At 40.0% G+C, this 13,689-nt stretch overlaps 1 protein-coding gene across 2 annotated transcripts in view; it reads left to right on the top strand.

The window, feature by feature from the left end:
* The window catches only part of ANKFN1 (ankyrin repeat and fibronectin type III domain containing 1), a 298,786-nt gene that overhangs the window by 172,587 nt on the left and 112,510 nt on the right, over positions 1-13,689 (top strand). For both annotated transcript variants that reach the window (XM_077852611.1, XM_077852610.1), the window contains exons 6-7: positions 2,942-3,136; positions 5,314-5,427. In XM_077852611.1, coding sequence (XP_077708737.1) covers positions 2,942-3,136; positions 5,314-5,427 — 309 coding nt within the window. The remainder of the gene's footprint in view (positions 1-2,941; positions 3,137-5,313; positions 5,428-13,689) is intronic.

Raw genomic sequence — 13,689 nt, 5'->3', positions numbered from 1 at the left:
AGAACATTTTAATAAGCTATTACAAAATCCATAGGAAAAAAAATAATAAAAGTTTTATCGGGTGGAATGGTTGGAAACCACTGGCTCAGCTAGTGCCTCTTCTACTCGTCCATGGAATTACCTCTAACAACAGAGGCAAGTGAGTGTGTCCTCAGGGGTACCTGGGGACTTAGCCTGGAAAAAAAAAGGGGAGTGGAGAGATTTCTATAAAGTTCCTGTTTAAAAAAACAACAACAACTTTCAATTTGGGGGAAATTTTTCCATTCTCCTCCAGAAGTGTTTGGTTTGATTTCTAAATAATACGCTTTCACCAAAATCTGTATGGAGAAACTGATGCCCCAGGAAGATGCACATATTCATCTTGTGGCTCCAGAGATACCCACTGCACCCCCCCCTAACACCACCACCTTACTGTGTCAGTGTTTAGGTATCTTAATTTGAGAAGCACAGTGATCTAGATGATCTTGTAAAATTTACCTGGCTATAAAATTAAATGGGTTTCCCTTTAGCCTATGAAGAGGCAAAAATGCTCTACCTTAAAGATATAGAATCCCTTCACCATTACAACTCAAATAGTGTCAAGGCCATAGCCTAGGAGGAAAGGGAAAGTGTAGAAACAAAGTGTGTTGTGCTAAGAAAAGCAGGAAAAATTTCAGGGGGAGCCAAGCATAGCTCAAGAGAAGCTGTCCATCTGAAATGCCACCTGGAATTCACACCAGTAATAACTGTTGTGGATATAAAAATTAATAGGGGGGATTTCATAGTATTAGAAAAATTTATTTTTATAAATCATGTGTCTATCACCCAAGTGTTGACGCATGCATGCAATTCAAACATCAGGCTTACAATAAAAAGCTCACTGAATGACTTAGCAAGGACAATTCCCCCATTTTCTCTATAATTTGGAGTGGAAGAAGGAGGGGGGCCGTGGGTAGAGGGTGCAGTTACTGGGTCAATTAATCAACCTGAAAACTGTGACACAAACCCTGACGCCTAACCTATGTCTAAAAATACACAAATGTATACGAATTTGTTTTAAACTGTCAATGCCTATATTTAGGACCTTCCCAGCAAGGCTATAATGAGACTGTGTTTGAGGCCTCCAGTCATAGCAGACTCTACCATTAATCTGAAGTTAGTTAAATTAACAGCATTTAGTACTGACTTGTCAATCTCACTGCTCCAGGAAATTGCACCTTGAGGCTACTAATATTGCCAATTTTTCCACTGGAGTATGCGCCCGCGTGTGTGGATGTGTATTTTTTTTCTCCAGAGCCTCCGCGTTCATACACCATCATTGCTTCCCTACGTCCACAGCACTTATATTATCATTTATTCTGGCCTCCTTTAGCCTTCCCGGGGGATTCTGCATAGTGTAGCTGCTCAGTGAAAGAGTTTTTTAGCTTTATATTTATTTGTTTATTTTTCTGTCATGGCTCATGACTGAGGCTTTAAAAAAAGTGTGACGGTATTCAGAGTACATGATTGACTGCTACAGCAACATTCATTAACCATGAGAAATCTGCAGCAAAACACAGTCCTGAGTGTTCTAAACAGCAACTTTAAAAAGAAAGAAGAAAGAAAGAAAAAGAAAAAATAAGACTTGACTAATTTTTCATTGACCTCATCTGTAAATAAATCTAGACTGATGGTGAGCAGGGGCAATAATAAATTAGTATTCATTTCCTGTAATTAATACAAACATGCCTATGAACACAGAGAATATGAATATATAACCACCTAATTTCCATTTCAAAATACACCTAACAAATTTTCACTTGAGTTATCTTCATAATATTTTCCCCCCTTAATTAGAAGAATGAAGTGTTTGGATTTCTTTCCCTCCCACCAGGGGGAAATATTGTTTTGGTCACACACAGTGTCAAACATATGTTGGCGACGAGCAGCAGAGCCTAATACTGGCCTGTTTCGTTCTCTGCATGGTTCCCTTCCACACACCCATGCTGAGGCTGTCGCCTCCATACCACTAACCAGGGAGGGCTCCTCCCAAGTGAGGGACTGCCAAGGCATGGGAAACCCCAAGAAGCAGCTTCCCAACTTGACACAAGAATGTGAAGCGTTCTGTCGCTGTCACCAATGTTCATTCACTCAAGGGAGGGTCGGGTGAACGGCATAATGTGAATTTTCTGGAGATAACATGTATTGAGTAAAACAGAAATATCGAACTGTATCATCTTTCAGCAAGAAGAGTAGTAGAGCTTGCTGTCAAGCCTGGCATCTCAGGAGACCATTCCCTCCCTGAGATCACGATCAGAGATGGAATTGATAGAAGATCATTGTCTAATCACACCCAAGAATCGTCACAACTCAATAGCGCTACTGTGGCAGTGGTAGTGTAGCGGAACACTTTGTTAGCAATAAATAAATTGGTTAATAACAGAATTACGCCACTAAGACGTAGATACAAAAATGTCTATGAGCTGGACAGAATGGGATAAGAACAGAACATTCGAATCAGGTTCTACCAAAAAAAAAAAAAAAAAAAGACCAAACAACTTTCACAGAATGCAGCTTGCCTCGTGGCTTTTCCAAGGACCTTCCTAGCCCTGTAGAGTTTTTTGGTCCTGAGTGTTTGTCTTTGTAAAGATCATGGAAGCAATTATGTGCCATCTGGGTTAGAAGTGGTCCTCATGGGTACTTGATAGTGGAATTCTAATGAACTGTGCTAGGCAGCTATTCGAGGTGCATGTGACAAGAGGGCCACAGGGCAATGAGAATATCTTAAATTGATGGACTTGCCATTGAATCTAGTTGTAAATGTCACTACTTACACTTTGTTGGGATAATTCAGGTGATAAGGAACATAGATCCCACTTACCCCAGGGCATTTTTTCAAACTCCTAGTCAACTCTAATTCTCCTGCCAACAAAGCAGCATTCCCCCAGAAAGAGAAAGGAGTCACCCATGTCTTTCCCTTCAGTTGTCAGCCTGGAAAGCCGAGCAATGCACCTCGCTTCACTGGTACAGGAAGCCCAGCAGAGGGTGAGTGAGCTGTCTGCCCAGGTGGAAAATGAAGGACCCGGTCTGGACAACACAGAGAAAGAGAAACAGCTGAAAGCTTGGGAGTGGAGGTGTCGGCTCTATAGACGCATGAGAACGGGCTTCGAGCATGCCAGTGAGTATAAGCAGAGGACTTCTGTGTTTAACTAGAAACCAGGTTGGTTGGAGACAGCCAGGCCTTCTTTCACTGAATTTTTTTTTTTTTTTTTTTTTTTTTTGCCACTCTGCTACAGGGTCATGGATGGCCGTTGTCAGCCTATTTGGAGCGAGGGCTCTGGGAGGCTGTAAAAGGATCTTTTGTCTTGCTTGATTTTCTGGCTCCTGATAGGTTCTCTGACCACAGCCATGAGGCTTCAGTGCTGCTGGCCTCTCTCCACCATGTCACACTCATCTAGCACTTTCCACCCGATACGCCTTAATGCCTAATAACCTGGATGGTCTGATACCCTAAGTGGCTATATTTTGGGATGTGGAGGTGGAAAATATTTGTTTGCCTATTTGTCCAGTTTCTGCCTCCAACCCAAGTTTAAGTTGTTTTCAACTCTTTACTGCATTTTTTATAAAGCACTTACACAAACCGACCTTCGGTTAATACAGGCCACAGAGGATAGTCAGCTCCTGAATTATGTTTTGTCTGCACTTCCATTCTCTTCATCAGTTCTTTTTGTTAGTTTTAAGAAAAGCCTTTTTTCTGGATAATGCTCATTAGCACTGGAAGGTACTGCTTATAGCAGCCCATAATATAAGAAAAATCAAAATTCAAACACTTAAGAAATACTAAAATCTTGTTTCAAAAGTAGATCTTAACAACAATATAACAAATGAGACTTGAGAATTGAAATGTAAGGGAAAAATGAGCTCATCAGTTTGGAAATATGTGCCACTGGTTTGTGCTATAGATAAAGACCAAAGGCAGTGAAAATCTTGTTCTCTAAAGTAGTACTGTGTACTAAGGACTGAATCTAAGCCTAATCCTTTCTCTTAAAGCAAACAGCTTAAGCAACATCAATGAAAGTGTGCTTTCAAAATTAACAATCTGGGACACCTGGGTGGCTCATTTGGTTGAGCATCTGCCTTCGGCTCAGGGTGTGATCCTAGAGTCCTAGGCTTGAGTCCCGCATTGGGCTCCCTGTAAGGAGCCTGCTTTTCCCTTCTGCCTGTGTCTCTGCCTCTCTCTGTGTCTCTCATGAATAAATAAAATCTTTAAAAAAAAAAAAATCTCAGCAATGCTGAAACGTTTTAAAATTTATTTTATTTATTTTTAAAGATTTTATTTATTCATAAGAGACAGAGAGAGAGACAAAGAGGCAGAGACACAGGCAGAGGGAAAAGCTGGCTCCATGCAGGGAGCCCAATGTGGGACTCGATTCCGGGACTCCAGGATCACGCCGTAGGCCGAAGGCAGCGCTAAATCGCTGAGCCACCCAGGGTTGCCCCTGTTTTTTTATTTTTTATTTTTTTTAAAAGAGAGACAATCAGCCATTGTTTTAATAAATGCATTTGCTGTTGTGCCTCATTTAGGACAGATTACTATTAGAAGCAGTCATAGTTTTAAACTTATTGCCATTTGGGGGGTAATTTTCTAACTCACAAAACATCTTCTGGGTATTAAGAAACACCTGAAACTATCGAGAGTCCTCTGAAACCCGAGGTTAACAGGCAGGACTCCCATCCATGAATTCTTTCTCAGAAAGTGTTACTTGATGTCACAGGAGGCAGCATGAGAGCAAGGCAGGTTGGCTCTTCCTGGGAAGAGCCCAGAATCCGGCATCTGAAGCCATGGGTTTTCGTCCTGTGTGTCTTTGCTGTGTCCTTGAATGAGTAGTGTGGCCTCTCTGGGCTGCAGGTTTATCATCCTAAACAGGCACATGCTTTACTTGCCTTTTCTACCCCAGAGGGTTGCACAAAGGCTCCAATGAAATGATTTATAGGAAGATACTTTATGAAATGTAACAGTCTCTATCTATCAATAGCCAGTTCGTGCTAACGCTTTCTGGCCTCCTTTCCACTGGTCCAGGCCAAACTCCTGTTGTGTTTCCAGGATACTTTGGGAAGGCTTAACTGGTATTATTTACCCCTTCAGAAGATGTTCTAATGCTCAAATAAGACCACGATGGCAACAAATAAAGGCCATTGAGACTTCTAATGAAAATGTTCAAAAGCAAAAGCTATTAGGCTCTACAAACAAATGTTTCCATAGTGTGTGTTTCAGGGTATCCTTTGAAGAGGCAGGAACATTGTTTAAAAAGGATTTGTGATGTTAAGATCCTTATGTTTTTCCTTCTGTCTTAGGAGCCCCCGAGGTGCCAACCAATGCCTGTCTCATGGTAACCAGCAGTACATCACTCACTGTCAGCTTTCAAGAGCCTCTTAGCGTCAACGCAGCTGTAGTAACCAGATATAAAGGTATTGGACTCTTGATTTTTTTTTTCATTGCTTCTTCCTAAAAAACAATCTATTGTTTGGGGATCAGTTGTGCATTTTGTATGTTTGCTTTTCCTGCTGATAGGATTTTTTTTTATACCATGTACTTTTTGAGTTGAAATATTTCCATAGGCACTCATGTACAAAGCGAAAGGTGAATGAGAATAAGCCACAGACTCTGCCTCTCTGTGTCTCAAATAAATAAATAAATAAATAAATAAATAAATAAATAAATAAAAATAGAAAAAGTCACAGGGTGAACTATAGGCTCAGGCTGTCATTATTCCAAGCCCCTCCAAAATATCAATAATTCCATTCTTATTTGCAGAGGGCCTATTTCATGCATAGCATAGGGTTGGAGACAGGACTACACAGAAGAATTGGCCTCAATCCCAGGAGCGCAGAGGGTGAAATACGGAACACACTAAGAGAGTATAGGAATTGATACCTGTAATAGCAGGTATCTAGAGTTGAGGATTAAAACACAGGACACAAAGGACATTGGGGGTCAGAAAAGAAAGAGGGAGGTAACATGATAGGATCAGAAAAGCCCCAAGGTGCAAGTGGTATTTGGCTTTCAAGAATGGTTAGGATTTGGACTAGAAGACACTGGGGGGAAGTAACCTCCAAGTGGAGAGAAGGGTGAGCACAAGCTTACACCTGCAAAGCAAGGACAGGCCAAAGAGGGGGAGGGGACAAGTCGTGGCTCCAGGGGAGATGAGGTTCATGAGAAGCCTCAGTGAAATGTAAGAGAAAAGAGACTAGGGCAGGGGGCAGGGGTACACTGAGACTCAAATTCAGGATTCAGGAGTTTCAACATTATGTGATGCACTCTGCAGAACACCAAGTAAGATGGGGACAGGATCGGAAGTAGCTAGCAAGATTTGGGGCACAGTACTGTGTATGATGTACTGGAAGAGGTGTGGACCTGGAACAGGGAAGTGAGTTAGGCAGATCTCTGGGAGAAATCACAACAGCCTGACGTGGCTGCTGGAGCAGTGCTGCCAAAGGAGAGAGGGAGCCCGGAGCAGACAGCAGAGAGACACTGTGATGGGAACAGCCAAGGCTACACAGAACCTACTATATACCAAGGCACAGTGTAAAGCTATCACATGTCCTAACTCCATGTGATCTTCCCAACAACTTTAGCGGTGGGCGGGCACAGTTAGGATATCCACTTTGCAGACTGGAAGACTGAGACACTGAGATTGAAGAATTTGCCTAAAGACACAAAGCAGAGCCAGAAGTATCACATTATGTGGATTCTTGAATATGGTGGACAAAAGAGAGAGAAATCTATTTTCCTGACTCAGGACGACACATGGAAATAGCCTGACCAGTCCTAAAGCCTGATAAAGTCCTCTATGCATGTATTCCAAGATGCCAGCCCACAAGGCAAAATTCCTATGTCCAAGCATATATGTGCCTCCTCTCTCCTTCCTGGGGCCCATTCCCAGGAGGATCCTCAAGGTCTACAAAAATTACTGTGCCTACACCCTGTAGCTTTTGTGGTACTTGGGATTTTCCAGATAACTCCACTCTCTTCATACTATCTTAGGGAAGACAGCATAGAACTGGTTACCACTCTGGGTTTTCTGTCTTAAAGAGAAGGCAGCCTGGGGGTACTAGTGACAAAAGACAAGTGAAGCCACCCAGGATGGCCTCCCACAGCCATCCTGTGATACAGTCCTGATACTTTCTCCTGGTTGTCTGCTCTGCCAAGACTTCCTGAAATTCAGAGCCAGTGTTTGCAGGCAGTGTCAGACTCGGACATTCTCCTCTCTCTACATCTCTCCAGCTCAGTGTTTCATCAGTGCTGCCAAACTTGACATTTTTCTCCCTACATTTGATTAGTGAGCTATCGGGAGCTAATTTATCCAGACCCTCAGCTATTTAATACTTGACCAGAATGCCAGCAAATTCTATCAGCATCCACATATGAACACGTCTCATCTCAGGAGACTTATGTTTGGGTGAAGTTGAAATGAAAGCCACAAGTGGGTTCTGGTAATGACTGGAGGGGATTAATTAAGCATTATAAATAGAATTGTCTGTTGCATTATGGAGTAGGTTTCCTTGTGTTAATTTATAAGGTCATAAATTGAGTCCTTAACCTGACCACTCTCAAGGGTTATTTAAAACAGCTGGCAGCTTACTGTACCCAGAGAGCAGGACAGTTTTTAATTCAGAGCTGAAGTAATTATTTAATTATGGAAATATTAGCAAAATTACTCTGAAACAAGGCTAATTATTTTGTTTGCTTTAAAAAAGAAGAAACAATCAAAAAATCCACAGAATGAAATGTCAATTATCTAATTGCTTAGAGGAAAGGCTTAACTCTACAGTTAGGGCTTTGGAAAACATCTCATACTGCTCTCCAGAATTTCTGGGTTCACAAAACCTCAAGCCTATTTTGACAACTGGATGTTCTCCCCCTTCACACTGAGGCCTGTGTTTGACAGAAAATCTGAATCTATCTTTGTCACGTGTGTACACTCAACTCATCAACATGTTCCAGTATTTTTTTTTTAAGAGTTTGTTGATATCCGGAAATTTTTTAAAGAGCATCTCTTTATAAGCCCTCTTCAGGCCCAGGGGCCATGCACCAGGCTGATTGCCATCACAGCTTGGACATTAAAAGCATACATTTCACTTTAAAACCCAGAAACAGTTTTGAGTAAGACTCACTGGAGTTTTCTGCTTGCATCTCCCCTAAATGTGGGAAAACGAGGCTAAGAGAGCAACTGTCTGATTCTAGGTGTTTCCTCCTTTGATTCAAAGAGCACTTGTGTCTTTTGGTCCCATTTCATCAATTTCCATGGCTTACAGAACCAAACCAGACTTATTTCAAGTGCTTTGACGCTTTGGACAATTGCCAGAATTTTATTCCGCATTTTCTCCTCCCCGCCTTGGGTAACCTGCCTGAAGCACCCATGTTGCAGAGGATGTTATTTCTCTGCAGTCCTAAAGCAGAGAACATTTTCAAAAGTGATTTTGCTGCTCTTTTCCAGGCTGAGAATGGAAAGGAAAATGTCCTCTGACAGATGCAGTGCAGCATCCATTTTCCATCCACACAGTGGATTCTTTTCTTTTTTTAAAAAAGCAGGGCTTGACATCATCATCTTTTGGTTTGCCAATGATGAGATGATATAGTAGCTGCTCCAGAGGGTGTGGGCAGTATGCTGGTTTGGATGGTGCCTTCTCCATCTCTTCTCACCTTGTTCTCTAACAGATTAGAAACCATCACCCTAATTCCTTCCTAGAAAGGCTTGTAATAGCAAACTAACTGCTCATTTGATGGCATTCTCAAAAAAAAAAAAAAAAATCGAAAAGCATTTCTTTGCCAGGTCCTTTCATCAGGAGCTGGTAGTGTATCTGCTCCTGCAAAGGCCAGGCGGTACTTCTGCCAACCACCACCTCCAACTTCTTTCCCAGAAAGAAAGGAAGCCAAAGAATTCCAGAGAGATGTCAGGGGGCACCACAGCTTCTAGGAAGGAGAGTCCACTATTTGTCCATGAAAACCCTCGGGGTTGATAACTGACAATAATAATAGTGTAAACTTGACCATGACTTGATAATTTGGACCAGCTTTTCACAAGACTTAAGAAAACTTGACTTCATGGGGCTTGGTGCACACTGCTTCATATTGATATTACTTTTTTCCTTCCTACACCTTATAATTGGAAAGAGAAAAAAGTACATTGCATTAGAAACTATAATTATTTTCCATGTTTAATTAATTGAAGAATTAGTATGATCCTATAAGCATGTGGTAGCTACCTTCATCACTAAATTGAAGTTATTCAATTTCATAAAACAGAAGGATTTATAACTTTAGTTAGCTTGTTTGAGCAGGAGTGAAGCCAGAAATTTACAGATGAGAAGCAACTAGGAGAGGCAGAAGATATGTCCAGGGGACAGGAAACTCAGTGGATTAACATTTTTTGCCTGCAAGTAAAAATAAAAATATGGAAATAAGTTCAGCAGCTAAATATATTATGAGGAAAAACAGCAGGTCCAGTGAGAGCAAGAGAATGGCAACACTACTCGTGTTCTTTCTTCTAAGCTGCCACAGGCTTTATAGATAAATCCATTCTCAATTCCTCCACTGGTTGCTGAGCTGTCAGGATCCAGCCAGTTTACTCTTTTACCATCTTATGAACCACCTCTAAACCTTTCTCCAGTACAGTATGCTGTAAGTCAGAGCCTTTTTGCATTTTCTTCATTTAGGAAGTTTTTTAACTCTCAAATGATACAGTACAGGTTATATAAAAGACAAAGATTTACCCTTCCCCCAATATCCCATCCCTGTCACTAAGTTAATCTGTTATGTGTTCAATGTATGTTCTTACAAATCCTTTCCTGATGCATGTATCCACATGTATAAGCACACAGATGTATAGGTTTGTGTACTCCACTATAAAACTTTCACACTGCCTAATCCTACAACTAGATTTATTTTTAATTCAGCAATATATCGGATAAATCAAATGTATCTATGTCAGTATGTTTGGATCGTCTTTCTTTTTAATAGCTGTACAGTATTCCTATTACCTAGCTAGAGGTGCCATAATTTATCTAACTGTTCTCCCACTGATAGACATAGGTTGTCTCCATTTTTTTGCCTATTGTTTAATATTGCAATCCTTGTATGTGTCTCTGTTTTACTTGGGACAGTATTTTCTTTTGACATTGTTAACTAGAAGTGGAAAAATTTATGCCTTCCCATTTCTTTGTCTCACCTGTCTACATCCAATGTTAACCTTAAATATAAAACCACCAAAAAAATAGCAAAGAACCCTTACTAGTGAAATGACTAGTAAAAATGAGTTTATTTAACAACAGTAGAGAGCTGCAAATTGGAATAAGCAAGCTACAAGTCCAGAGAACAAAGAACACCTTTCACAGAGGAAAGGGGGGCAATTGGGTGGGGCTATTACAAACAAAAGTCCACTGGAGGAAACTGGGAGTTTGAAGTGTAGTGGTTTTTCATTGGCTGAGTTGTGACATCTCTGATTGGCTGCGCTGTTGCTAAGGCAAGAGAAAAACCTTCCTTCTGCTGGAGTAGGAAAGTAGCTCAAGTACTATGGACTTTCAAGGTAAATCTCTTCGTGGGGGGCGGTGTGTGTGTGTGTGTGTGTGTGTGTGTGCGCGCGCGCGCGCGCCCGCTCACAATATTGACAAGGAATGATAGGGTGTAAGAGCTCCCCCTGCTGGCCTCCCCAATCCATATTAAATGGTGTTTTCTTTTATTAATTTTCACACCATATAGTACCTCTATAGTATATATATATATTTTTTTTAAGATTTGCTTAGCTTATTTTTTTAATTTTTATTTATTTATTTTATATTTATATAGTGAGAGAGAGAGAGAGAGAGAGAGAGAGAGAGAGGCAGAGACATAGGCAGAGGGAGAAGCAGGCTCCATGCACCGGGAGCCCGATGTGGGATTCGATCCCGGGTCTCCAGGATCGCGCCCTGGGCCAAAGGCAGGCGCTAAACCGCTGTGCCACCCAGGGTTCCCTCTATAGTATATTTTAACATCTGGTAGGGCAAGTCCCTCCCAATGGTAATCTTTTTCAAAATGTCTCAGTTGTTTGCACACATGTTCTCTTCCAAGTGAATTTTAGAATGGGTTTGTCAAGTAATTTTCAAAGGTGTATTAGTGCATCAAATTCCTAAATAAATTTGGAGAACCTTTCCATCCAAGACATGTCTTCCTTTTTTTTTTTTTTGTTTTTTTATTTTTATTTATTTTTATTTTTTAATTTTTTTTAATTTATTTTTTATTGGTGTTCAATTTACTAACATACAGAATAACCCCCAGTGCCCGTCACCCATTCACTCCCACCCCCCATCCTCCTCCCCTTCTACCACCCCTAGTTCGTTTCCCAGAGTTAGCAGTCTTTACGTTCTGTCTCCCTTTCTGATATTTCCCACACATTTCTTCTCCCTTCTCTTATATTCCCTTTCACTATTATTTATATTCCCCAAATGAATGAGAACATATAATGTTTGTCCTTCTCCGACTGACTTACTTCACTCAGCATAATACCCTCCAGTTCCATCCACGTTGAAGCAAATGGTGGGTATTTGTCATTTCTAATAGCTGAGTAATATTCCATTGTATACATAAACCACATCTTCTTTATCCATTCATCTTTCGTTGGACACCGAGGCTCCTTCCACAGTTTGGCTATCGTGGCCATTGCTGCTAGAAACATCGGGGTGCAGGTGTCCCGGCGTTTCATTGCATTTGTATCTTTGGGGTAAATCCCCAACAGTGCAATTGCTGGGTCGTAGGGCAGGTATATTTTTAACTGTTTGAGGAACCTCCACACAGTTTTCCAGAGTGGCTGCACCAGTTCACATTCCCACCAACAGTGTATGAGGGTTCCCTTTTCTCCGCATCCTCTCCAACATTTGTTGTTTCCTGCCTTGTTAATTTTCCCCATTCTCACTGGTGTGAGGTGGTATCTCATTGTGGTTTTGATTTGTATTTCCCTGATGGCAAGTGATGCAGAGCATTTTCTCATATGCATGTTGGCCATGTCTATGTCTTCCTCTGTGAGATTTCTGTTCATGTCTTTTGCCCATTTCATGATTGGATTGTTTGTTTCTTTGGTGTTGAGTTTAATAAGTTCTTTATAGATCTTGGAAACTAGCCCTTTACCTGATATGTCATTTGCAAATATCTTCTCCCATTCTGTAGGTTGTCTTTGAGTTTTGTTGACTGTATCCTTTGCTGTGCAAAAGCTTCTTATCTTGATGAAGTCCCAATAGTTCATTTTTGCTTTTGTTTCTTTTGCCTTCGTGGATGTATCTTGCAAGAAGTTACTATGGACGAGTTCAAAAAGGGTGTTGCCTGTGTTCTTCTCTAGGATTTTGATGGAATCTTGTCTCACATTTAGATCTTTCATCCATTTTGAGTTTATCTTTGTGTATGGTGAAAGAGAGAAGACATGTCTTCCTAATCAACTTGAATCTTATGTATTCAGGAAAGTTTCATAATTTTCTCTATGTGGGTCTTCTACATCTACTGATAAGTTTCATGTGAGATATATTTTACAAGTTTTATGGCTATCATGAATGAACTCTCATGTGGATTATGACAAATTATATAGCATTGAACATAGTTTTTAAATCTCCGGTGACCTTGGTCCCTTTAGTATTTCAAAAGCCATGTTATTCGTGCCCTTTTAGCATTGTTGAACATTTGTCTATTTTACTGGTTTGTTTGAAGAATTAACTTTTTTCATTCATAAAACCTACTTCCTGTGTATCTTCTATTTTATTGATTTCTAGCTTTAGCGTTGCCAATTCCTGCTACTTTCTGTTGGTTTACTTTACTCTTTCTTTCCCAGTTTTTTTTAACTTGAAAACTTATGTTTTTATTCCTTTATTTTTCTTGTTTTCTAATCCATATATTTAAGGCTATAAATTTTTCCCTATCATTTTGTCCATATCCAAAAAGTCTAAAGCAAGATGCTATAATCATTGTTTATTTATAAATTATTTATCATTTCCACTTTAAATGGAGTTTTTAGGCAAGCCATTTTAAATTTCTGACCATATTTTTTGCTATATTTTTAATGTTATTTTCTAATTTTACCATAGTAAAAAAAAAATTTAATGTACTTTGTATGCTGTTGAGCCATTTTAAAACTCTTATTTGTAGCTAACCAGTAAATCAGTGTATAGGTACCATCGTTAGTGTTTGAAAAGAATGTGTAAACTCCACTGAGTATAAAGTGTGAATGTGTATGTGTTGTTTAAATCCCTGCCTTTTACTATAGTGTTTGTCCCTTTGATCTTTGATCTCTGAGAAGCTGCTTTATTTGTCTTGCTTAATGCTGTTTCCTTCAACTTCTATTTTGTCTGTAATCAACAGTACCTTCTTGGTTTTCATTTGCCTGTTGCCTTTCTATCTTCCTATTTGCATCCTTCCCATGATATTTGAGACACATCTCTTATGAAGAGTATATAGTAAACTTACACTGCACGTGTCTTTTTTATATACACCTTTTATTTTTATTTTTGTCCAAAGTGATCTAAGAATGGGATTAAAAAACAAATTTGTACCAAAGGCTTATAATAAAAAAAAATTATTTGCTCCATTCTTCCCACTCTTCTCTTCAGAGCCAGCCGGTTTTAATTCCTCTAGTTCTTATAATTACCGGTCTACTATAATTAATATGCTTCTATGGCTCTTTCTTGATACAGCAATTGTAGGTCTTAGGTATG

The sequence above is a fragment of the Canis aureus genome, chromosome 16, assembly GCF_053574225.1.
Source record: "Canis aureus isolate CA01 chromosome 16, VMU_Caureus_v.1.0, whole genome shotgun sequence".
Classification (NCBI taxonomy): domain Eukaryota; kingdom Metazoa; phylum Chordata; class Mammalia; order Carnivora; family Canidae; genus Canis; species Canis aureus.
The sequence above is the reverse complement of the archived record's forward strand: the minus strand, read 5'-3'. Positions and strand labels throughout refer to the sequence as shown.